This window comes from Rhodamnia argentea, chromosome 8 (genome assembly GCF_020921035.1).
Source record: "Rhodamnia argentea isolate NSW1041297 chromosome 8, ASM2092103v1, whole genome shotgun sequence".
Classification (NCBI taxonomy): domain Eukaryota; kingdom Viridiplantae; phylum Streptophyta; class Magnoliopsida; order Myrtales; family Myrtaceae; genus Rhodamnia; species Rhodamnia argentea.
This window is the reverse complement of record NC_063157.1, coordinates 21,027,394-21,053,167: the sequence shown is the minus strand read 5'-3', so window position 1 is coordinate 21,053,167 and position 25,774 is coordinate 21,027,394. Positions and strand designations below refer to the sequence as shown.

Sequence of the window (25,774 nt, the reverse complement as noted above, 5' to 3'; positions counted from 1 at the left end):
GCATATCTCACATTATCTCATTGCATATTTAGCATATCCTGAACATCTCACGTCATTTTCGCGCATATTTCTAATTTTATGCATATCTTGCATATCCACTGCATATTTTCGAATATCCCTAATCTTGCATTCCATATTTAAAGGTATCATGCACTTCATTTATTTCATGCATCTCTCATATTGGGGAAAATTCATGTAAAAATACAAAAGATCAGTTCATGCCATTTTGCATCATTTTATGCATATTTAGAGTATCTCATCACGTTCCCGTCATATCTCATGTCGTCTTATGTGATTTCATGCATATCTTATCTTATTCACGAAAAAATACAAAAAATATGCCTCATTGCATATCTCGTGTTTCCATGCGTATCTCCTGCATATATCTTGCTATCTTTGCATATCTTTCTCATATCATATTTTTTAGAAAAATCATATCTCGCATATCGCTTGTCATACTTTTATATCATATGTTGTTCATTGGCGTATTTTGAATATCACCAACATCATATACCATATTTTTTTGAAAATTGCATATTCATTCATCTTATTTTTTTAAAATCATTATTTTGTTATGTCACATGTTCATGTCATTGGCATATCATGTTTGTTCAAGTTCATTATCTTGCATGTTATTTCATATTACGTAAATGTTGTGCCATATTGCATGTTTTAATTAAGTAGTTAATTGTTGCATATAGGGAAACCTTGACTTAACATCTTGCATGTTACGGTCTCCAAATGTTTGCATAATTGTCTGCATGTTGCCTTGCATTCCACTTTAATTTGATGTTGTTAGCATTACTTAATTTAGTCATACAAATTCGGCACGTATTTTAGCCTTCGCATGTTACGCATTGAATTCATTCTAAGAAAGTGAAAACATAAAAAAAAAACCTCACTTGAACTTGAAAAGCTCCTTGTGAATTCAATCAAACTTGAGTTGCCAACCTAGGACATTTCATGAAATTAAGGTACCGAAAGGGCATTAGCTTTAATTAGTTAATGTAATCAAGTCCCCGAATCCACAATCTCCGGTTCGTAGAAATAAGAATAGTCTTCCCACTATTTTTATTTAGGTTTCTAATCAACCTATCCAAAATGGTTAATGGCGACTCCGAATCCTAAATCATTATAGTTAACCAAAGTTGCGATTTGGTAGGGCTTGAGAGAGTTCGTATTAGGTTAGTCATCAAAATTAACCCGATAATCCATTAGCCTGAAAAATTAATTTTTTTTTTAAGGTCGCGACACTTTTCATCGTCGTATATCGGCAATAGATTGGTGACAATTAGTGAAATGCACTAGTACTGTTACCGACATTTATCGTGGATGATTAGTCACATGTTTAACGATACATCTTGCTTTAACCACATGTCCACCGCATGATCACATTTTGGTGCAAATAGACCTCTAATTTATCCCGGCTCAATTATTGTTAGGTACAACACTCATGTCGGCCTAGGTGACGTCAAAGAGGGCACCAAACACACGATTGAAATTGTAATGCATATTTTCAATATTTTGTGCGTCACGAAACGGAAATTTGTTCTATTCAAGGTAAATTTGAATAATAGATAGTGAATTTGAAATATGATCTATAAGTAACAAATGATTTGTAACTCAATGGTCCAGTCAATTGTCCGTAAAGTAACAAAGAAATAACAATCTCAACTTGCTTAAATCCAAGATTAGATTGCTAATTATTCTTAAAACTTCTTAAGCTTTACCGGTAACATCGGTCAAACTTTCATAGCTTAAGCAGTAGATAATTATTTTAACACTGTAAATTCCTAGTTGCATTACTATTATTGTTTCGAGATACTCTACTAATAGTGACGTTGACAACTTATCTTATAACTTATAAAATGATAACTGATTTACCCCCTAGATATGTAAACCATTGACTTTGTTTCGATTTGACAAACAGTAAATAGGTTTCGATTTGACAAGTAGTAACTGCTATTTATCAATAACTCCATTCATGTTGCGAAAAATATGATGTTCTAGGAAAATATTTTTCAAGAAGTCATTATTTTTTCTGAAAAATGACATTATTTTCTTATGTTTGGCTAAAATCTAAAAATAAACTGAAAAATATTTTTTACTTTTTGGTACGAGAAATCGAATTTAATTTTTTCCCATGCACTCCCTTTCAATTATCACAAAAGCAAATAATCCGCCGGGATGTGCACGAAGACTCGGTATCTCGAATTCACTGAGCTTTTTACGGTTTCAATCCGAATCGATTTACTTCTTTACGTGAGAAGAACAAACGCGTTCTCTCCAATCGAACAGCATGCGTCGGGGACGAATTGGAAAATTGGTTGTGTGATACGATGGACGAGATTGAAAGCGATTGCGTGATTTTTTTTTAAACTCTATTAAACTTATCAAGCAAAAGGCACTTGATGGTGACGCTCCTGTGCCTCCTTTTGCCCTCTTTCACTGTCAACTTGTATCATTCAAATAATTCAAACACGTCATGTCATGTCATGTCATGTCGTGTCGTGCAATCATGTGTTTGAATTATTACACGTGCACATGCAGATAGTAATAGAAGGTACTGCATCATCTCTAGCGATAATCCATACAACTCCGGCTATACCCCGCTCGAAATTAACAAAAAAACGACGTGAGCTGAGCGACATTTTAAGATGATGAAGATTGGAAAAGCACAAACTTGACAGTCTTTCCCATTAACCGTGGGGCTTAAACTGGTGGTTTGTATTAGAGTTAAAATCTTGAAAAAAATTCAAACTGGTACATTAGTGATAAATGTATTAAATACTCATATTAGTACATTTGTGATAAATTTATCATGTTTTCATTTTCATTGAATTTTACCGTCAAATTACCAAGTTGGATACCGTGTGTAGTTGAGGTTTTTACCATCCATTTGTCACATTTATAATAATTTGAGATTTTTCGTGGTATTAATTCAATTTAATAAATGGCAAAGGAAAGTAAATTTATCATAAGTATATTAATTTAAGATTTTCAGTAGTTAAAAAATTAATTTAAGATAAATTTATCAAAAATATATTATTGTAGAATTTTTTGCAATATTAAATCTTTGTATTAGCCCCAAGAAAGCAACACAGTGGGGGAGGTTGTCGCAATCGACAGAAGGAGAGAGAGGGGGAATTAATGGGAGAGAGAGAAGATGGGATGGGTGTTCACGTGGAGAGAGGTTCTGGTGGCGTGAAGAACGAGGGAAGAGAGAGAGAGAAGAAAAGTCAAAAATAAAACTTGGGGAAGGGGAAAATCACGTGGGTTGGCACAGAGAGAGAGAGAGAGAATGGGGAAATGGAGTTTCGGTCAAAAAAAGAGAAAGAGTGGGGCCCAAAAATCAAAACTAATTTAATGATTTTGTCTTATATGCATAAAATCTAAGGACAAATTGATAATTCGACAAAATGGGTATCGATAGTCATTTGGCTCAATCGACTGAGGGTAAAATTAGAATTTTGGCATGTAGGATTCGGACAAGTCTGAATTTGCATGCAAAGGGTCTCGACACTACGAGTCAACGTTTGACAATTCAAACTTGACTTTCTCCCGACAGATGTCCCTAACAATCAATCATCGTCTTTAAATCCTCAAAATCCAAATTTTATTTTCCACGTTGGAATTTATAATTTTTTTTACAGACATCAAATTTTCAGGACATCACAGGTGACCTCGCAAGTAATCGATGGGGCCGATGAAGGCCCTGGACGACAGTAAAACGTCTGTGCTTCTTGATTTTGTGGCCTGAGATCTCTTCTGAAAATGGCAAGACGTAGGAGAAACCAGGAAAAAGAAATCATAACGGTGGAAGATTCGGATTTATCAGCCGGGTTAACGGTTCCGACGAGAAATATTTCATCGTATATGCATATATTTGGACATAAATTATTTTCGATAATAAAAATATTTTCGTTGGCTTATTATTTTAAGCGTACAAGTAATCACTTTTAGAATGACGTTTTCCAAATCATTTATTTTCCATAAAACAAACGGAGCTAAAAGTAAGTGTGTGAATGTCAATCATAATGACGCGAATGTCTTATTATTATTAAATGAAACTGCGAAGTAATAGCACACAATTATTAGTCTTGTAATTAAAGAGTCGTCTCCCTTCATTGAAAGAAGGAGCTCAATATGATTCAAACTTTAGATCTAAAGAGAAATATGTTCGATCCTTTGCTAAAGGTTTAGGAGAAAATGAATTCATCCGAGACTAAGGGAAGAAAAGAAAGACTTGGATTATTTTTTACATATATGACAACACGTACAAGCATTACAGGGTTGGAGTAGTTTACACGAAACTACCCAACTCAAGCATAAAATACTTGGGCGACAGAGGAGTCAAGGATTCTTGAGTTCTCTGTACAGCACCAATAACGAGGACGGCAGATCCATCCATTATTAACTTGGCTTATCACTCAACTTCACAGTAGATCACATGAAGTCTAATCACCTTACACCTGATCAGCATCAAATGAAAATACTTGTGCGACAGAGAAGTCAAGGATTCTTGAGTTCTCTGTACTGCACCAATAAGGATGAACGGCAAATCCATCCATTATTAACTTGGCTTATTCCTAATGGCACACACACCCACGCAGAGAAAGCGGAAGTGATCAACACTTAACGTGTGTTGAACTGTAACCCAAAGGGGCTCATCTTCTCTTTCATGATGCTACTGAGGCGATCCACCATGGAAGGAGTGAGATGGTTGACCCAATCGCCCACCTCCCCTTTCCTGAAATAGCTTCTCTTCTCAACCTTCATAATCATCGCCGGCAATTCGCCGGATTTGTTGACCTCCAGGTCCTTGAGGGTCTTCAGGCTACACATTTTGGCTATCTGTTGGATCACACCTCCCTCCTCTTCCACCTCGGTGAAGGGAAGCCCCACGAACCCGGCCACCTTCTTCAGCTGTCCTACAATGTCTTCCTTCAAGTCCTCATACTTGAGGAACAACACCTTGTGTGGCCTCTCCAAGCTCTCCTTCCAATACCCCACCATGTGTTCCCAAAAGGGCCCGAACGATGTTTTTCCTTGGCAATACGTCTCGAATTGCTCTTCCAGGGACCACTCCGGCTGGTCCTGCGACCGCGCCATCTCAAGGTAGAAGTGCCAAGAGGAAACCACGGTGTCCAATGGGTTCCGGCAGATGTATATGATCCGGCAGTCCGACTGCTTGGCGCACTCCGCCAAGGATGCGTAAGGGATGTGCGTCGAGAAGAGCCTCGGCTCCGCCAGGCCGTCGAGGTCGGGCCTCGGGTTGCTTCCATACAGCTGGAACTCGAAGAAAGGGACGAGGTGATGGGGGTGGGAAGTGAGCAAGGGCGTGCTGAAGATGTCGAAGCGGGAGCGGTTGACGACGGAGAACACCAGGGCCTTGAGCCAGGTGGTCCCTGATTTGGGCTGAGAAACCAGGAGTATGTCCTTGTGTTTCGCTTGGAAGTGCCGCTGGAACCCAATCACGTTCGGAAGCAGGTAGGTGGGGCACCAAAAGTTTTGGTAGAGGGACTGGAAAGGACGAACCACGCCTTTCCTTTGGGGAAGTGAAGCAATGAGTTCATCAATGGCTTCCTCATCATCTTCTTCCCCGCCCACGATGGCGGACTGCGAAGAAAGTTGCTGGTGTGCCATTGATGTTCGAGTAAGAATCGATACAATCAGATGAATGGTAAGCACTGATCTCTTTATTGCTAGCTGGGTGTCAGTTTTTCCTTTTTTTTTTGTCACTTTGTGCACGTGACAAAACCTATTTTGTCCGAATTTCTCCCACGGCGAAATCTCTTTCGCCTAATGTCATTCTCTGTCTTTTTAAATTGACAGTTTTTTTTTTTTAATAAATTGACAGTTGGCTCGTCGATTAAAGGACGAACCACGCATGTGGGCTGTCCCCTGATCGCAAACACTCTATTTTCCAATGTCTTCGAATTCGCAACCGTATCTTAATGTTTTAGTCTTTCTTCCAACACTTTGATGTCTTATCGTGTTATAATTTTTCTAATGTGGATTTACATTTTACCATTTAAGAGATTGGTCTGTAAGATAAGGTATAAGGATTCTTAATTAGTTTAATGTGAAGCTAACTAGTGTGGGCCTAGTTAGGTCCAATCGTGATAAGAGAGCCCGTGGCTAGAAACTTTATAAATAGGCTTAAGTCCCTTATCTAACCCTCTAATGCGGAAATCAAAACGTAACTTTTCGTTTCTTGACGGTTGTCTCATTTGACCAGCATAACCGAGAGGGAATACAGGAGAAGCGCTTGGGTTTCGGGAATCGTTGTCCTTCCGCATCAAGATGTATTCTAAACCGGGTATGTGTTAATCCCTTTTCTCTATTATGTAGCGTCTAACTCCGATAATGACGATTATTGGGCGTGCCAATTTCGTGGCTAACAACGATCTTTACTAATCGATACCTTTATATATTATTGTTGGCTTTTCATCGTCGTATATCGGCAATAGATTGGTGACAATTAGCGAAATGCACTAGTACTGTTACCGACATTAATCGTGGATGATTAGTCACATGTTTAACGATACATCTTGCTTTAACCACATGTCCACCGCATGATCACATTTTGGTGCAAATAGACCTCTAATTTATCCCGGCTCAATTATTGTTAGGTACAACACTCATGTCGGCCTAGGTGACGTCAAAGAGGGCACCAAACACACGATTGAAATTGTAATGCATATTTTCAACATTTTGTGCGTCACGAAACGGAAATTTGTTCTGTTCAAGGTAAATTTGAATAATAGATAGTGAATTTGAAATATCATCTATAAGTAACAAATGATTTGTAACTCAATGGTCCAGTCAATTGTCTCAGAAGTAACAAAGAAATAACAATCTCAACTTGCTTAAATCCAAGATTAGATTGCTAATTATTCTTAAAACTTCTTAAGCTTTACTGGTAACATCGGTCAAACTTTCATAGCTTAAGCAGTAGATAATTATTTTAACACTGTAAATTCCTAGTTGCATTACTATTATTGTTTCGAGATACTCTACTAATAGTGACGTTGATAACTTATCTTATAACTTATAAAATGATAACTGATTTACCCCCTAGATATGTAAACCATTGACTTTGTTTCGATTTGACAAACAGTAAATAGGTTTCGATTTGACAAGTAGTAACTGCTATTTATCAATAACTCCATTCATGTTGCAAAAAATATGATGTTCCAGGAAAATATTTTTCAAGAAGCCATTTATTTTTTTTTTCTGAAAAATGACATTATTTTCTTATGTTTGGCTAAAATCTAAAAATAAACTGAAAAATATTTTTTACTTTTTGGTACGAGAAATCGAATTTAATTTTTTCCCATGCACTCCCTTTCAATTATCACAAAAGCAAATAATCCGCCGGGATGTACACGAAGACTCGGTATCTCGAATTCACTGAGCTTTTTACGGTTTCAATCCGAATCGATTTACTTCTTTACGTGAGAAGAACAAACGCGTTCTCTCCAATCGAACAGCATGCGTCGGGGATGAATTGGAAAATTGGTTGCGTGATACGATGGACGAGATTGAAAGCGATTGCCTGATTTTTTTTTAAACTCTATTAAACTTATCAAGCAAAAAGCACTTGATGGTGACGCTCCTGTGCCTACTTTTGCCCTCTTTCACTGTCAACCTGTATCATTCAAATAATTCAAACACATCATGTCATGTCATGTCTTGCAATCATGTGTTTGAATTATTACACGCGCACAGGCATATAGTAATAGAAGGTACTGCATCATCTCTAGCGATAATCCATACAACTCCGGCTATGCCCCGCTCGAAATTAACAAAAAAACGACGTGAGCTGAGCGACATTTTAAGATGATGAAGATTGGAAAAGCACAAACTTGACAGTCTTTCCCATTGACCGTGGGGCTCAAACTGGTGGTTTGTATTAGAGTTAAAATCTTGAAAAAAATTCAAACTGGTACATTAGTGATAAATGTATTAAACACCCATATTAGTACATTTGTGATAAATTTATTATGTATTCATTTTTATTGAATTTTACTATCAAATTACCGAGTTGGATAACGTGTGTAGTTGAGGTTTTTACCATTCATTTGTCATAGGTATAATAATTTGAGATTTTTCGTGGTATTAATTCAATTTAATAAAAGGTAAAGGAAAGTAAATTTATCATAAGTATATTAATTTAAGATTTTCAGTAGTTAAAAAATTAATTTAAAATAAATTTATCAAAAATATATTATTGTAGAATTTTTCGTAATATACAAAGCCCCAAGAAAGCAACACAGGAGCACAGGAGATGATGGGGACGGTGATGGTGACAATGGGAGGGAATTTGCACTTGTTGACGAGACCTTCCATGTGCTGGGAAAACGCACTACATGGCTGAAATCTGGTGTCTTGCAGTAGATATTATCTCCTGTGATCCCTCTTTTATTGGAATGAAATATGCTTTTATTTTCTAAACTTTTCTATTAATTATCATTTCCAATTCAAACCGTGCCTGATAAAAGCGACGTGCAAAGCATGTCTGCAAGGAAATCATATGTGCAATCTGAGACTATGGCTAGCAAATTTCCTATGCCCCAAAAAAAAAAAATGTGTGCGAAATTAGACCATTTCATATGTAAAAATGTCTGCATGGAACTAATACGTGCAAAATCCGAACATTGCATTGTCCCCACGGAATTTCATTTCTACCAAACATGTCACGATTACAAAACATCAACTCACACATGCCTTTACACAATCAATGTCTGCTGACCAGTCTATGGCAAACTTTGCACATCCTTCTCCTACAGATTTCCAACAAAGGTGAGCTAAAATCATCCGGGACACAATTGACATCATCTCCAATCTGGAATTTTCTTTCTTGAGCTTTGCCGCATCTTGCTTCTCGCGTTTCATTAGTGTCTTGAGAGCTCTCACTTCGGCTTCCATGGGACTACTATTATCCTCATGCTGGGTCGACACGGTTTTCCCTTTGATATTGGCCCCTAGAAGATTTTTTCTTTTTTTCAACACAATCTTCAGTTATTGAACCATTTTAGCATCAACCCAACTGATAAATCCGCACCTTGGACAGCTATGATATCTTTTCCCCGCAATTCTCCTCCGTCCTTGTCGTTTGCAGAGGAGAAATCTCAGGCCACAAAATCAAAACACGGACGTATTATTGTCAGAGTTGAGGGACCATTTTGCGTGATTGCCACATCGCAGTCGATTTTTTCATGGATCTAGATGTTGTCAATGCTGGAACTCGGGCGTCTCCCCGGTCCGCTTTTTATACATCACATGCTGAAAAGCTAACCAGTGGCCAGGCCACGACGATTGGACAGCCCATTGTAATCGAACTTTCATGTCTTTTTGACAGAACTACGCAAGACCGCAATCACATCTTAGAAGTGGATGAAACGTGGGCATCCATTACAGAGCTGAGTGAGCTACTCACATTTGAGGGCCCATCAAGAAAATAGCCAAAAGTAAGTGCTCGCCTTCCGAAATCTCTGCGTCCGAGCATGATTACTTGGTCTTGTTCCTTACTGGGCAAGAAGGTACAGCGGTCTAGGTTTCTTTCATGAGTTTTTGCGAGATTTTGGCTTGGCAAGATCGTTATGCATTTCGTATCGATTCACGTAGGAAATTGCATGAGCTTCGAGATGCGACCCATCCGGTTTTGGCTCTAGGACCAAGAGGAATATACATTTGGACGAGTAGACTACTCCCAGTTTTGGGAGCGCTTGAACAGATTCCACACCTGTATGATGAGCACAGTTGCTCAAACTTTCAATGTTCATTTAGATCCTATTGGACGTCAGGAGAATTCCCAATTCATTGTTGATCCTTAAGCTGTTCATGTCAGTCCTCTGGTGTCACAAGAACACGTTTTAGTCTCTCTCCCTCTTTCCGATCCACAAATTTCATAATCTATATTCCGTGCTTCACGAATCATCATGTTTAAAAAAAAAAAAAAAGTTGACATGGACTACCAAAAGAACTTTGAAGCTCAAGGGTGGTCGACACCGGAGCAGGGTTTGATTGATTTGGTCGCTACCGGTGCTTGTTACCGTTCGATGGATCTTTTTGTTAAAAGCAAAAGTGTTTCATATCTCCATGGATGATATTCGTACTAATTTTACTTGCGCGACTGAATGAACGAGAAAAGAGATTGCGTTCTCGAATGCTTATATCAAGTGTAAAACTATAGCAGTTTACGCTACCGGATGCAAGCTATCATCATAACTAATAAAGACTCTTTCTCACTTCCTTTTTTGCAGTTATCTGTTTTGTGGATAAACGGGTGGAATGTCTTGGGGCAAAGTTTCGAATAGGGGATGGGAAAAGTACCAAAAAAGTCTTAAACGTATCACATTAGTACCAATTCAATCCTAAATCTTTTAATTGGAACAATTTAGTCCTAACTTTTTTTTTTTTTGCATTCGTACTAATTGAGTCCACTCAGCGAATTTTGGCAAGGGCACCGACGTGGACAATTGTTATTATTCATGTAATAATATTGTGAACTTTTTGATAATTTCTTTTGTTCATTATTTTTCTTTATCTGGGCTTTACTTCTTCATTTTTTTTCCTGGCCAGTTAGGGCCACGATGCCCTGCCTCGATCTAGGCCAAGCGAGGGAGCCGCGGCCCTTGTTGGCCAATAGAAAAAAAAATTTCCAAAAAAGGAAAAAAAATAAAAAAACTATTAATCAATTTAAAATATAAAAATGTCAATGTCAGCACTAGCCGTGCCATATAGGATGACCGGCATTCACATTAGTGATTTTCGGCTAAAATTGGCTAGAAGGATTCAATTAGTACTAATGCAAAAAGGTTTATGACTCAATTAGTCCAATTAAAAAGTTTAGCACTGAAATGTTGCCAATGTAATAGGTTTAGTGCTTTTTTGGTACTTTTCCCAACGGGGGATAGATAAGTTGGACCGCAATGAGTTTTTCTATTTTTTTTTTTTTTTGTCAAAAGGAATATTTTAATTTTACTAGAAAGAGAGGTACATTGCTTCAAGATAAAGATGAAAATTAAACTAAACAAATAAATCCGAAAGATAAATCAACTTAATACGATCTATAGAGATTCGCTCAATTCACCACAAAGACGGGTCCGAAATAACATCAAAGCCCAAAAGGTGATCAATCACCGAATCTCGCATTAGTGATGAGCACACACCGAGATATTCTTCTCCACTTACGGCTTTGCCAAGAGGCTATGCGCGTCTATGTTCGGTGTTCCCAGCACCATCATCGAAAAAAGATAAGAACAACTCCAATAGGTTGAGAAAGTACAGAAAATGCATTATAAATTCTAGATCTATTTCTAAATCGGAATAGAAGAGTATCCAAATCTAAATTTAACTCTAGATCGAGGGAGAAGACTTGCAAAAGAAATACCAACCGATTGTAAAATTACTTTTAGATAAGCCGCCTTCCGAAGCAGTAGAGAAGAGCCTTGCTCGACTATATGGAGCAAGCACCAGAGCCGAAGTGAGCAAGCAGATTCGGAATAGCTGGTTCTTTCAAGTCACTCACGCTTTGAACTTCCGAGCTCACCAGATAAAACTCTCTATGAGGAAGAAGTCGACGGGATCGTTTGAAATTAATGATAAAATCTTCAAGAAGAAGTTGATGATATGAGAAATATAAAAACAAAAGGGAAAGGACGAGGACGAGGACGAGGACGAGGACGAAGGGAAAGGGAGATTTGCTACAGGAGGGGCTTGGCCGCCGTTTGGAAAGGGGGCAAACCCTGGGAGAGCGAAAAGATGTGTCATTTTTTCTAGTTGTTTGGGTGCTTTCGGTCACAAATCACCTAATACTGGAGCTTCTGGGATACTTGCCCCAGAATAGCACATCCCTTGTTGTAACGTAGACGTTGGAGTAAACTGATCTTCATTAGGTTCAATGCAAGAGAGACAAAGCATGCTTTCCTTATATCTCGGTGCAATTGCTCATTGAATCTTTTCCACACTATAGTATTTGTGGGGGGATCCAAGATAAAGAATGATTGAGTTCAATATCATAAGTAAAGTACTGTTGATATTCTCGATAACAAAAATCAATTGAATTGGAAAAATTAATTTGAGATGAACAATTCTAAAAAGTGTTTTCATCTCTTTAGAGTTAGAAATTCACCATCCCAATTTTATGTATGAATTTTTCGTAGATTGTGCTTTCCGTTGACTAAGTCATTTTCGATAAACCAAATAGGTGGAAGTCCGGAAAATACTTTCATTCAAACAAACGCACCCTAAATAAGCTTTTTACGCCAATTTTTAAGAGATATTACATTTTTTTGGTATATTTTAAACTTATTTTCCCCGCTTCTGCACCCACTTTATACCCTAAAAGACTCATGTTTGGTTTCTCATGATTAACAGATTTGTAGTTTACAATAGGATGGGATTGAAACCCACATAATTTCCGATCATTCTGTGTATTGATGAGGCGATACATATCACGACCTACCTTTTGTACATCAAAGTAAGCCCACGTCTCACATGTAATCAAAGCAGGACACCCACGTTAGATTAGGAAATTTACAAGAATTCGAATAATTAGTAAATAGGTTCCCTTCCATGATTTTGTGACATTCGGTTGGATCATAATCATTTTATGTCCATTATGAACCAAATCGAGGACAAAGTCTATGTGCATTTCACATTTAGATGAGTAGCCTACTCAAAAGTTAAGGCGGGAAAAAAATGCATAAGGTTTCGCGATTTTTTTTTTTCAGTATGGTAATCGATTATACTAAAAATGGTCGCTCATATCACTTATAAAAATGAACTAACGAAAAATATTTTCATTGTCTACAAATTTTTTTAGAGATATATTCTTATTAATAGTTAAGATATTTTTCATTGATTAACTACTTCAAGCAATACGAGTGATATTATTAGGAAAATATTATTGAAATCATTTATTTTCAGCGAAACAAACAGAGCCATAGTGCCAGTGAAGTATGACGTGCTTATCTAGTCGAAACTTTAGATTCTTTATTTCGTTTCTAATTTCCCAATCTGTATATGAACCCTTGGCGTCACAATGACAAGTAAGACAGTTTAAGTATAATTTTTTTTTCCTCCCTCCTTTCTCTTTCTAATCTCCTGATTTCAAAATTCCTATCTAGTTCTCAAAGAACAACCTATTCGAAAAACAAAAGAACATGAGATGAGATTGGGAACTACAAAGCAGATTGTGATTTCGAACGCAAAACATCCTCTCTCTTTTTGGCTTTCCTTACAGCTGGTCAACATCAAATACTTGTTTGGTCTCTAGCGACAGAGAAGTCAACGATTACCAAGATCTCTGTACAGACTGTACTGCACCAATAAGGAAGGAGGATTGCAGAGCTATCCATTATTAACTTTGCTTATTTCTACAGACACGCGTAGAGAAAGCGAAAGTGATTAACACTCAACGTGTTTTGAAGCGTAACCCCAATGGGCTAATTTTCTCTTGCATGATGCTGTTGACGCGATCCACCATGGAAGGAGCGACATGGTCAACCCAATCACCCACCACCCCTTTCCTGAAAAAGCTTCTCTTCTCCAGGATTGTATTCAGTAATTTGCCGGATTTGTTGACCTCCAGGCCCTGGAGGGTCTTCAAGCTACACATTTTGGCTATCTCTTCAATCACGCCGCCCTCCTCTTCCTCCTCAGTGAAGGGAAGCCCCACAAACTCGGCCACCTTCTTCAGCTGTCCCACTATATCCTCTTTCAAGTCCTCATACTTGAGGAACAACACCTTCCGTGGCCTCTCCAAGCTCTCCTTCCAGTACCCCGTGATGTGATCCCAAAAGGGCCTGAACATGATTTCCTCTCGGCAAAAGGTCTCGAAATGCTCCTCCAAGGACCACTCCGGCCGGTCCTCCGACCGTGCCACCTGGAGGTGGAAGTGCCAAGAGGAAACCACGGTGTCTAGTGGGTTCCGGCAGATGTAAATGATCGGGCAGTCTGACCGCCGGACGCTCTCCGGCAAGGCTGGGTAAGGGATGTGCGTCGCCAAGAGCCTCGGCTCCGTCATGCCATCTGGGCCGGGCCACGGCTTATGCTCGATGAAAGGGACTACTTCATGGGGGTTTGAAGAGAGCAAGGGCGTGTTGGAGATGCCGAAGCGGGAGCGGTTGACGACGGAGAAAACTAGGGCCTTTGGCCAGGTGGTCCCTGATTTGGGATGAGAGACCAGTAGAATGTCCTTGTCTTTGGCTTCGAAGTGCCGCTGGAACGCGATCAGGTTCGGAAGCAGGGGGGTCGGGCACCAGAAGTTTTGATAAAGGCTATGGACAGGACGAACCAAGCCTTTGCTTATGGGAAGTGAAGCAATTAGTTCATCAATGGCATCCTCCTGGTCATGCTCTTTACTACTTGAGACGTCGGACAGCGAAGAAAGTTGCTGGTGTGCCATGGATGTTCGAGTAAGAATCGAAACAAGAAGATGAATGCGAAGCGCTGATCTTTTTGTAGATAGTGAGCGTTAGTTTTTATTTTTATTTTATTTTTGGTCACCACTTTACACACGCGACGAATGATCAGAGAACCCTAATGGACGTTTGTTCCCTCCATGGTAAATTTGAATAGCCGATAGTAAATTTAGAATATTGTTCATAGGAAAAGTGATTGAAACTCATTTGTCCAGTCAATTGTCTCTAAGATTACCAATTGTTTTAAAAATTTCCAAGTGGGCTGTTTTTTTGGCTACAAGATTATTATTTACTCTACTGTTAGTGCCGATCGAAGGTTTTCTTGTGAACAGTCATTCTCTAGCAAAATCATTGGGGATTGAGTGATTTTAGCATTAACCCATTTGACAAGTCGGCATCTCGCTCTAAATATATATCTTAGCAATGATGTCTTCTTCTCATATTCCCATTCGTCCTTATTGCTTGCGAAGGAGATTGCAGGCCACAAAATGAAAACGCAGATAGACGTACCATTGTCTGTTGGAGGAGGGACCATTGTAAGCCCCAGATTTACACATCACATGCGAAAAAGGATAAAGTTCACTAAAAGTGTTAAATCTTGTGTACAGAGCTCACTTTAGTGTCAAAATTTTTAAAACAATCACTTAAGTACCAAATTTCTTAAAAACCTTTTACTTCATTGCCTATTCCAATTTGAGTCGACGTGATCAGCCGGAAATTCGACATGGCCTATTTTTAATTAATATTTGAGCCGACATGGCTCGTTGGAGTTGACACCGAAGTGATCGTTTTTCAAAAAATTTGATACTTAAGTGATCGGTTTGAAAGTTCTGGTACTAAAGTGAGCATCACATATAAATTTTGGCACTTATAATATATTTAAGCTAGTGAAAAACCTAGCCCGTAGCTAGGCCAGGACGATCGGATAGCCAATTGGCATCGAACTTTCATAGATTAGGAGCAGAACTATACAAGACCCCAATCGAATCTCAAAAGTGCATAAATCGCGGGGCACGTTCCAGGGTGGGTTCATATCAAAAGCGATCATAGCCATACATTATAGAAGCTGAGTGAGCTACTCATATTTGAGGGCCCATCAAGAAAAGATCCAACTCACTGTTTACTGGGATCGGGTGGGCCTAGACCAGGCATATTCGGGCTTAGCCCAAATTGCTATCTAGGCCTATTTGTACGGTTGGATTGGGTTGGGCAGGCTCATCGCCGAGCCCATGATCTCACGGCATTTGTCCCCTCTTGTCACCTACTTGACTCTATTGCAGCTCTCACTTTGTCTTGTGCGCACGAGGATAATAACACAAATGATCCCTAATTTTTGGTCTAATATATAATGTGGTTTCCGAATTTTTAATTTGTTCAATGTGGCCCTTGAATTTTATTCTAATGTGCAATGTTATCCCCGAACTTTTAATTTGTTCAATCCGATCCATAAATTTTTTGTTTATATTCAATCTAGTTCTTGAATTATCGGTGTTGTCCCCGAACTTGAATTAATGGAAGGATAACATTGAACATTTTCATATAAATTAGGGACTGACATGTATAACAAATTCATGGATTACATTAAACAAATTTAAAGTTTCAGGACGACATTGCATATTCTGCTAAAGTTCACGGATTATGTTAAACAAAATAAAAATTCAAAGACCGCATTGCTCATTAGGCCAATTCATGGACTATTTGTGTCATCTTTCCTCAAAGCAAGAAATACGTCATCGCTTTGAATTCCAACAAAAATGAAAGCATAGCTCACTCGTCTTCCCAAAATCTCTCGATGAAGTTCATTGTATCACTCGATTCGGTTTGGTCTAAAAGTGAAAGGTAGTGCTTGCATACTGAAATCTATGCGTTCTAGCACGAGTACTTGTGCTTGTTCCTTATTGGGCAAGAGAGTATAGTCGTCTAAGCTCTTTCATGAGTTTGCGACATTCCGGGATTCATTTCATGTCCATTCATGGAGGAAATTGCGGAGCTTTGAAACGTGATCCATACAATTTTTAAGAGTGAGCGGTTCCCGGTCCGGTCCGGTTTCCATAAAAAATTGGGAACTGGACCGGTGGTCCCAGGCCGTACTTTTCGGAACCGCGGACTAGACCGGCCACCCTCGGAACCGGGAACCGGATCGGACCATTGGTTCGGTTCGATTCTCGAGCGGCCGCAAGGGTTTCTGATTTGCCGTTCCGAAAAGTGGATGCACATTTTTATAGAAGACGCGATTGAGCTTGAGGTCGAGGAAACAAGGGTCGGTGTACCACGAGCTCGGCGAAGTGAAGGCCTTTTCAATTGGTAGCTCCGGATCGAACTCGTCCACCAGCGACTTGGTTGCAAACGGTGCCAATAAAGTTTGAGGTGAGGCAAGCGGTGGGATGACTCGGGACTCGTCTGTGTAGCGAGAGAAGTGGAGAGTGGATAGTGGAGAGGTAAGAAAAAATGTCCGCGGCGCTACACGTAAGTGAAGTAAAGAAACCCTAAAGGACCTCAACCTAAACAACAAGTAAATGTTAGCTTTGTTTTTTCTAATTTTTTTTAAAAAGAGAGACATGTCCTATCTAGTCCCGTCATAGGCCCTAGAACCGGGAACCAGATTGCCTGGTCACCGATTCCAATTTTAGGAGTCGGGAACCGGACTGGATCCCCCTAAAATCAAAAACCGGACCATCGATCCCCGTCCGGTCCGGGCGGTCAAGGTTCCGGCGGTCTTTTTTACTTACCTCTAACGATTTTGGCTCTAGGCCCAAGAGGAGTAGACATTTGGATGAGTAGGCTACTGTCGGTTATGGTAGGAAAGAAATAAGCCTCGGGTTTCACAATCTTATTGTCCAATATTACCGATTGATGTTAGAAATAAGATTGTTTGCCTTAATTATCAAATCGGTAAGCCCATATGGGACCACCTCGGATGTTGCATGTTCGTTTTGGAGTGCTTGAACGGACTCCGGACTCGTATGATGGGTACAGTTGCTCAAACTTTTAACGTTGCTTTAGATCCGGTTGGAGGTTAGGAGAATTCCCACTTCTTTGTTGATCCTTAAGTTCTTCATGCTAATCCCTTGGTATCACAGTAACAAACTTTAGTCTCTCTCCCTCTTTCTGATCCATTAATTTTATAGGAAAAATTCTAAGTGAGGGCATGAAGTACGCTTATTTTCTCAAATAAAGGCCTAAAGTGCTGTCGTTTTCTCATTTAAGAGTCCGAAGTGAACTTTCTTTCAAATAATGGCATGAAGTAGCTATGTTAGTCTCAACGAATGGCCCAACATTCAAATTGGTCAAGAGCATTTTTATCTTTTATTTAATTTTTTTTTACTTTTTTCTTTCTTTTCTTTCCGTCCGTGGTTGGAGGTCGGCCACGTGCCATGCCTAGAGAGGATTGGGCAAGGGCGACCCTTGCCGGCCGTAGCAAAGAAAATAGTAAAATAAAAGATAATTTTGAATTAAAATTGTCTTTGGACCAAAATGTCTTTGACTAGTTGGAATATTTAATCAGTCGGTGCCAGGCCCTCATTAGAAACTGGGAAAAATTTTAAATATGGGCACCAATTGTCTTCGTTTTCTCAAACAAGGCCTAAAGTGGTCCTTGTTTCAAATAAGAGCCCAAAGTGTTTTATTTATTTCAAATAAAGATCCGAAGTGACTATGCCTATTTCAAATAATGGTCTGACCTAGTCAGCCACCCGACTAGTCAAATATTCCTGTTGATCAAGGGCATTTTCGTAAAAATATAATTTTAGCCTAATTTTTAGTTAAATTAAATTACAATTTTTAAAAAATTAAAAGTAAGGAAAAAATAGAGATTTAGGCAGGAGGGTGTTGCCCTCCCGCATGTGGTTCTTTTTTGCGTTTATATTTTTTAAATTTTTGGAAAATTGAAGAAAGGAAAAAAAAACAAATAAAAAATAAAATGTTATAAAAAAAAAATACAAAATGCCCTTACCAACGGGTGAGTTAGGCCCTTTTTTGAGACTATAAGGTCACTTCAAATCCTTATTTAAAATAAAGTCCACTTCAAGCCGTTATTTGAGAAAATAAATCACTTTATGCACTTATTTGAAATAAGGTAAACTTTAGGTCCTTGTTTGAGAAAATGAAGGCACTTTGGGCCCTTTTTTGAAATTTATCCTAGAAATTGTCATGGCTACTTCAGGCTCTAATTTGATACTGATATAGCATCATCATGCCCTTATTTAAAGCAAGATCCATTACATTATTTTATTTGAGAAAATAGAAGCTCTTTATACTTTTATCTAGAAATTTGTACCCCGTACTTGATGGGTCACTGTTGGTCTTTGGTTTATATGTTAGTATGTGGGAAAGAATTGTGCGAAAAAACAACAAGGATGAACATATGAGAGTTTATTATCGGCAAGAGACTACAAGGAAAAGAGAAGACTTTTGTTATTTGGTAAGTATCACAATGAAACGGAAAGGAGCTAAGCTTGTTGGTCTACTCTACAAAATGAACATCCGCTCTCCTATTTATAGCCTATAGGCACTCATCACCGCCTCATAGCACAAATTATCTTTGCATGTCACTGATTTTTTTTTTTTTGTTGCTTTCATCTTATCCACGCTTTTTTAGAGACTTCAACACTAATCTTAAAACTTTCTTAATGAGACTATACTCTTCTAGACATATACTGATCATGAAAATTAAACCAATCATTTTAACACTCCTCCATGATCCAATTTTTTTTATACTCCAAGCATAGTCCACAAGGTCTCGAACTTGGATGGCACATGGCAGTAGTGCTTTATTGAATATGTCTGTCACTTGATCATCCGTCTTGCAATATTTGAGCTCGATCTTTCCATTACTTTGCACTTCTCGTGTGCCGACTTTACATCTAGTTGATGGATCTTCCATTCTTTAAGAGGTGTATTGTCTCGATAAAGGTTGATTTTTTTTTCTTTCCTCACTTCTGCTCCCACTTTATGTCCTACAAGACTTAGGTTTTGGTGTATCAATATGATCAACGGATTTATGGAAAAAAATAATTTAAAAAGTCTTAAACCTATTGCACTTTTGCCAATTTAGTTATAAACATTTTAATTTTGCCAATTGAGTTCTAAACCTTTTGAAACTTTGTCAATTGAGTCTTAAACTTTTTGACACTTTGCCAATTGAGTTCATTCAGCCAATTTTAGTCGAAACTTGCTGACTTTGATTATGATGTGCGGTAAGTGGATTATGTCTAGCTCATAAGGTTTGGTATATCAATTGAGCTCAAACTTTCTATCACATCGGGTTGTAGTAACACGATTTGCTGGGGGCTTGCTTGGTTCCTTTGCTACTGAATGAACTATAGATCATATTGTGATCTCGACCATTAATATTGACGATAGGACCGTAGTAGTTTACAGTACCAGATGTAGTCTACCAGTGCAACCAATAAATCTTTTTTTTTTTTTTCGCCTTTCTTACACATGATCGCCATCAAATACTCGGTTCATCTATGGCGACAGAGAAGTCGAGGATTCTTGAGTTCTCTGTGCTATACCAATAAGGAGGATAGCGGATCCGTCCATCATTAACTTGGCTTATTTCTAATGACACGCACACGGAGAAAGTGAAAGTGATTAACGCTCAACATGTTTTGAACTGTAACCCAAAGGGGCTCATCTTCTCCTGCATGATGCTATTGAGGTGATCCACCATGGAAGGAGTGAGATGGTCTACCCAATCACCCACCTCCCCTTTCCTAAAAAAGCTTCTCTTCTCCACCACGGTATTAGCCGGGGATAATTTGCCGGATCTGTTGACCTCTAGGTTCTTGAGGGTGTTCAAGCTACACATTTTGGTTATCTCTTCAATGACACCTCCCTCCTCTTCCTCCTCGGCGAAGGGAAGCCCTACGAACTCGGCCACCTTCTTCAGCTGTCCTATTGTATCCTCCTTCAGGTCCTCATACTTGAGGAACAAGACCTTGTGTGGCCTCTCCAAGCACTCTTTCCAGTACCCCGTGATGTGATCCCAAAAGGGCCCGAACAAGACTTCCCCTCGGCAAAAGGTCTCGAAATGCTCCTCCAAGGACCACCCTGGCTGGTCCTCCGACCGTGCCATCTCGAGTAAGAAGTGCCAAGAGGAAACCACGGTATCCAATGGGTTCCGGCATATGTAAATGATCCGGCGATCCGACCGCCGGACGCTCTCCGGCAAGTATGGGTAAGGGATGTGCGTTGAAAAGAGCCGCCTCTGCTCTGCGGGGACGTCAAGTTCGGGCATCAGGTTGCTTACACACTCCCGGAGCTCGATGAAAGGAACGAGGTCATGGGGGCTCGAAGTGAGCAAGGATGTATTGGAGATGTCGAAGCCGGAGCGGTTGACGATGGAGAACACTAGGGCCTTAAGCCGGGTGGTCCCCGATTTGGGATTAGAGACCAAGAGAATGTCCTTCTCCTTGGCTTCAAAGTGCCACCGGAACGCGATCACGTTAGGAAGCACGAGGATCGGGCACCAAAAGTTTTGGGAAAGGCTATGGACAGGACGAATCGGGCTTTTGCTTATGGGAAGTGAAGCAATTAGTTCATCAATGGCCTCCTCCCGGTCATCTTCTTCACTACTTACGACGGCGAACCGCAAAGAAAGTTGCTGGTGTGCCATGGATGTTCGAGTAAGAATCGAAACAAGCAGATGAATGTGAAGCACCGATCTTTTTGTGCTTATGGGAAGTAGAGGACTGATGCTGGTTATGCACATCAAGGGCTTGCCGACATGTTTGGATGGAACTCCTAGTATTATAAGACGACCGTCATCATCATCATCATCATCATCATCATCATCATCATCATCATCATCATCATCATCTTCATAATAATAATAATAATAATAATAATAATAATAATAATAATAATGATGATGGCCATAAAGTTATTTGAGTGGAATGGACTAATTAACACTCAACAGCTCTCCCATCTAATTCAACTTCTACAAGAAAGGAAGTTTGGTTAAAGAGCTATTTTGAGCTCGTCCTACAATAGACGATTTACGCAGTCCCCACTGCGACAATGCGAATAAAAAGAAAATGAAAAAGAAAAAAACTATTAACAAATGAAAAAGTAATTAAAAATTCGAAAGATGTCAAAATATTATTTAAAAAAACTGTCCCCTCAACGTTCGCCGATCAAATGGATTGAATTGACTCGATTGTAAAAGATTTAGGACTCAATTGACAAAAAAAAATATTTAGGGCTAAATTGGCATAATTGGAGTAGATTTCATATTTTTTTGATAATTTTCCGTTAACAAAGAAATAATAAACGTAACTTGCTTGAATAGTTAAATTGCCAATAGTTTTAAATTCTTCAAGTGGACTGTTTTAGATACGGGATCACGAATTGCTTATCTAGTCGAGTAATCTCAGTTAATCATGATAGCTTACAGGCTAAATAATTATTTTAACACTATAATTTCCTAGTAGATTATTAACATCGTTTTAAGAATTATTTTTTGATTGTTTTGAGAATTGACGAGCGAGTAACAACGTGTATTTATGACATCCATTTACCAAGCTAAAATATCCTTGTAAATTACAACAATCTTTCTTTTTTACATTTGGGCATATATTTTCACTAGTAAATTACTAGTTTCATAATTCGATACTGATAATGTTGATTGATGGTTGTCTTGTGAAAAATAAATACTCTTTTATCACTATATTCGTGGATTATTCACATTGTTGCGATTTGACAAGTAGGAACAGTTGTTTATTTGTAACATGCTAAGTAAATAATCGATTTACAATATTGACATATCTTTGTTGAATAAAACAGAAAATCTTTTTCCCAAGTCGACACATTTTCCCGCTAGAATCACTTACTTTCCTAGTGTGGTGATCAATTAAGAGTTGTAGTTTGAAAAAAGAAAAGCTATTTTGCCACTTCAAATTTTTAGTAGATTATTAACATTATATTGATTTTACGAGCATCAAATTCTATTTGTCGTTTCCTTACCAACAAAAAAAAAAAAAAAAAATTCTATTTGTCGGTGACATACTACTGAAATAGTTACTTTACCAAGTGGAGTTACCCTTTAATTGCAAAAAATCATTCGCTTTTACAAGTGGGAGCATTCTTCCACTAATAAATTATTAATGGTTTACATACTTTACCAGTTGGATTGTTTTACTTATGAACAATATTATTATGATGCAAATATAAATTCCTAGTAAAATCCTTGCATCTAGTAGTAGATTACCAAGTAGTTTGTGACTTAATGAGTGAGCCCATCAGTCACCTATGAGATAATGATGTTACCACTCTAGACTTGGCAGTGGACTACCAAGTATGTTAAGATATTGCAGCCAAACCTGACAAATAATTAGTAGGTTGTGAATAAAGATAGTGATATTATATCATTATGAAAATCTAGTATCTTGCAGTAGATTACCAAGTGTGCAGCTTTCAGCGGCGAACATAGCTCGTCCGTAACCCCTCTTTTATTGGAATGAAATATGTTTTTATTTAGTAAGCATTCTTACAAAGATTTAGAATTGAATTGGTAAATATATATATATAAAAGATTGAATTGACATAATTATAATAAATTTTAAATTTTTTTTATAAATTTTCCAACAATAAACAATCGGGAAACAACCAACATTAACTTCAATTATGTTTTGAGTGCTCACTTCAGCTTCCATGGAACCACCATTATTCTCATGATGGGTGGACTCGGTTTTTCCTTCGACATTGACCATTAAAAGATTTTTTTTATACAATCATTGGAGAATGAGTGATATTAGGATCAACCCAACTGATAAATCCGCATCTTGCTCTAAGTTTATATCATAGCAATGATATAGAAATTGTATTCATTCAACATCAACTTTGCCAGTGCTGGTATTTGCCCAAAGTAGTCCCAAAATTTTTTGCTAAACGCCCTAACATTTAACCCTGGATCTTTAGAGCCAAAGTTCATTTCCAATGCCGAGCCACACACACTCTTAGCCAAGTGGAACCGGTTTTTGGGTGAGAGGTTACAACAGTGTTCTTGTTTTGGGGTGAGCAATACTGACTGACCAAATTAGTCGGTTAGGTCCGGTTCCCTGGAATCGAAAATCGAACCGATTATTTTTCATTTTTTTAGTTTTAGGATATAAACCTAATTATCTACTAGTTATTTTTTATTTCTTAAATATAAAGCTAATTTTGAATAATATATTAAAATTAAAGTCTGTGTTGTCCACTCTTACTAATAATTCATTGGTTCCATTGGACCTCTTAGGAATTGAATTGAGAATCGATCACCTCTAATTATCGTATTTGACTCAGAAGTGACTCTGAAATGTGATGACATTTGGAAGGATGGTGATTTGATAGTTGTAGTGAAGGCATAGATTAGGAGCTAGGAACCCTCTCTCTTTTGGAAGTGAAGCAATTACTTCATCATCTTTCTTCGGATGATGTTCCATGATGGCAATGTTCACGGTTGAGTGGGACATCCAATTGTTGTCGCTGCCTTGAAATTATTGGCTGCTTTATCTCCATCGGCTCCTAAGTTCACTCCACATTTCATCTTATGTGACGATTCCTTGAAGAACATACACCCACCTTTTCTTCTCTTTCCAATTTTATCCTCACCTTTTGTAGGTTACCAACATAGATACTCACCTTTTGCCCCTTTTCCGCATCAATCATTCACAAAATTTCATTAAGGCCACAGTTTCTTGAAATGAATACAATTTCTAAAGCGCACACAAAACAAAATTTCAAAAGTCTTTCTCGTAGTTGTTTTTTTCCTGATAATGATGTAAAGGCAGATAGATGTTACTCGATTTAAAAAGATAGATAAAAGAAGAGGAGAAAATCCGACAAATGAACAAAGAGTAAAAGTAGAGGCAACTCTATGGATGATATTCAGACTTGTTTATCATGTGCCACTGAATGAACAATAGACATAATTCATTAGGTTAATAAAGTCCTTCCATTTTCCTAGAGATGTCAAATGAGTGGGCCGACTCGGGTTTGGATTGAGTTGAGTATGGTCCAACCCTTATTGCCCCATTTAACCTGTTTTGATCCATTTTCACACGGTATAAATCTAACGACCCATACCCGACCCGACTCGCCCGTATTACTTAAACATTTCTATATCGAACTAAATCATGAAATATTTATCTCTTATAATTTGTTAAGAAAAATGATATTGCTAAGACACTTTTATGCAATACAAATTTAGTGAATTTTTTAAAAGTATTTCTTATTTTATTTTCGTTTTCTACTTTCTTTTCCTTTTGTCCGGCGGCCGAAGACGGCAATTGGCGGCCGACGGTGGCAACCGGCGACATTCTAGTTCAGTTTTTATATTTTTAATTTTAATTTTAGTTTTTCTTTCTTTCTTTTACTTATAAAAAATAAAAAATAACTTTTACAAGCTAAGTAAATTGTAAATGGGTTGAGTTTGTCTAGCTAAATTGGTTCAAAGACAAACCCATTTACAACCCTCATATAATTAGGCTTAAAATTAATACCCATTAACAATCAATTTATTAGAACTTAACTAACTCGTATTTGACCCATTTGATTGAACATAGGTTAAAATATTAGTTTTCAACCCATATTGACACCTCTAAATCATTTTCCGAATGGATCAAGGGAAAAAGAAATTCTATTTTAAGAGACTATAATGGACCTTCGCTTCATCAGCCTTCTCAATTGGGAATGGTCGCTGGGTGCTTTCAGGCCAAAAGTTACAAGTCATGGTCATTGATTTTTCTTTTTTGCGTTTGACCTAGTACTGCAACTTTCTAGGCTATCATGCACCAGAAAAAATCCTCTCTCCTTACATGGATGTTGAGTAAACTAATCTTCATAAAGCTCAGGGAGAGAGGGGGCGCATGCTTTCCTTCATGAGCATGCTGGTTGAGTCTGTTGCCATGCAATAAATTGAGTAGCTGATTGGGTTTTTTGAGTTGTTTTCGCTTGCATTGAACATTCCTCATCTCTGTAACAAGACCACAGAGTTGGCACGTTGATCACCTTCTCGCAGATTGCAGGAAAATCTTAAATATGCATGAACTTTAGCTCCAATGTATGGCTGTGGTCGCTTTTGATATGGACCAAGCCAGGGAACGTGCCCACGATTTATACACATCTAAGATTTGCTTGGGGTTTGTGGCAAGGCAATGAAAAGTATAAAAAAAGTGCTAAACCTATTTGCGTTGATGTCAATTCAGTTTTAAAGTTTTTGCATTTGTGCAGTTGAGTTCATAAATTGCTGGCGTGGACGTCGGCCGTTTTACGCGGCGCAGTTGGCACTAAAATAGACTTTTTTTCAATTTTTTTAATTACTTTTTTATTTTTTCATTTCATTCTTGCTGGCA

General features: G+C 38.3%; 3 protein-coding genes across 3 annotated transcripts; all 3 read right to left on the bottom strand.

The window, feature by feature from the left end:
- Nucleotides 1-4,589: 4,589 nt before the first annotated feature.
- On the bottom strand, nucleotides 4,590-5,684 carry LOC125312490 (cytosolic sulfotransferase 15-like). The gene has a single exon (XM_048283551.1). It carries the CDS (start codon nucleotides 5,644-5,646, stop codon nucleotides 4,636-4,638), a length of 1,011 nt encoding a protein of 336 aa, XP_048139508.1. The 5' UTR covers nucleotides 5,647-5,684; the 3' UTR covers nucleotides 4,590-4,635.
- A 7,681-nt stretch (nucleotides 5,685-13,365) lies between these two features.
- LOC115730463 (cytosolic sulfotransferase 15-like) lies at nucleotides 13,366-14,508 on the bottom strand. Its single transcript, XM_048283554.1, has one exon. It carries the CDS (start codon nucleotides 14,417-14,419, stop codon nucleotides 13,427-13,429), a length of 993 nt encoding a protein of 330 aa, XP_048139511.1. The 5' UTR covers nucleotides 14,420-14,508; the 3' UTR covers nucleotides 13,366-13,426.
- A 5,486-nt stretch (nucleotides 14,509-19,994) lies between these two features.
- On the bottom strand, nucleotides 19,995-21,088 carry LOC115730464 (cytosolic sulfotransferase 15-like). Its single transcript, XM_030661080.2, has one exon. It carries the CDS (start codon nucleotides 21,052-21,054, stop codon nucleotides 20,038-20,040), a length of 1,017 nt encoding a protein of 338 aa, XP_030516940.2. The 5' UTR covers nucleotides 21,055-21,088; the 3' UTR covers nucleotides 19,995-20,037.
- Nucleotides 21,089-25,774: the final 4,686 nt, after the last annotated feature.

Excerpts from the sequence above, each read along its gene's own strand:
- LOC115730464 (XM_030661080.2), bottom strand. The coding sequence starts at position 21,054 with ATGGCACACCAGCAACTTTCTTTGCGGTTCGCCGTCGTAAGTAGTGAA.
- LOC115730463 (XM_048283554.1), bottom strand. The coding sequence starts at position 14,419 with ATGGCACACCAGCAACTTTCTTCGCTGTCCGACGTCTCAAGTAGTAAA.
- LOC125312490 (XM_048283551.1), bottom strand. The coding sequence starts at position 5,646 with ATGGCACACCAGCAACTTTCTTCGCAGTCCGCCATCGTGGGCGGGGAA.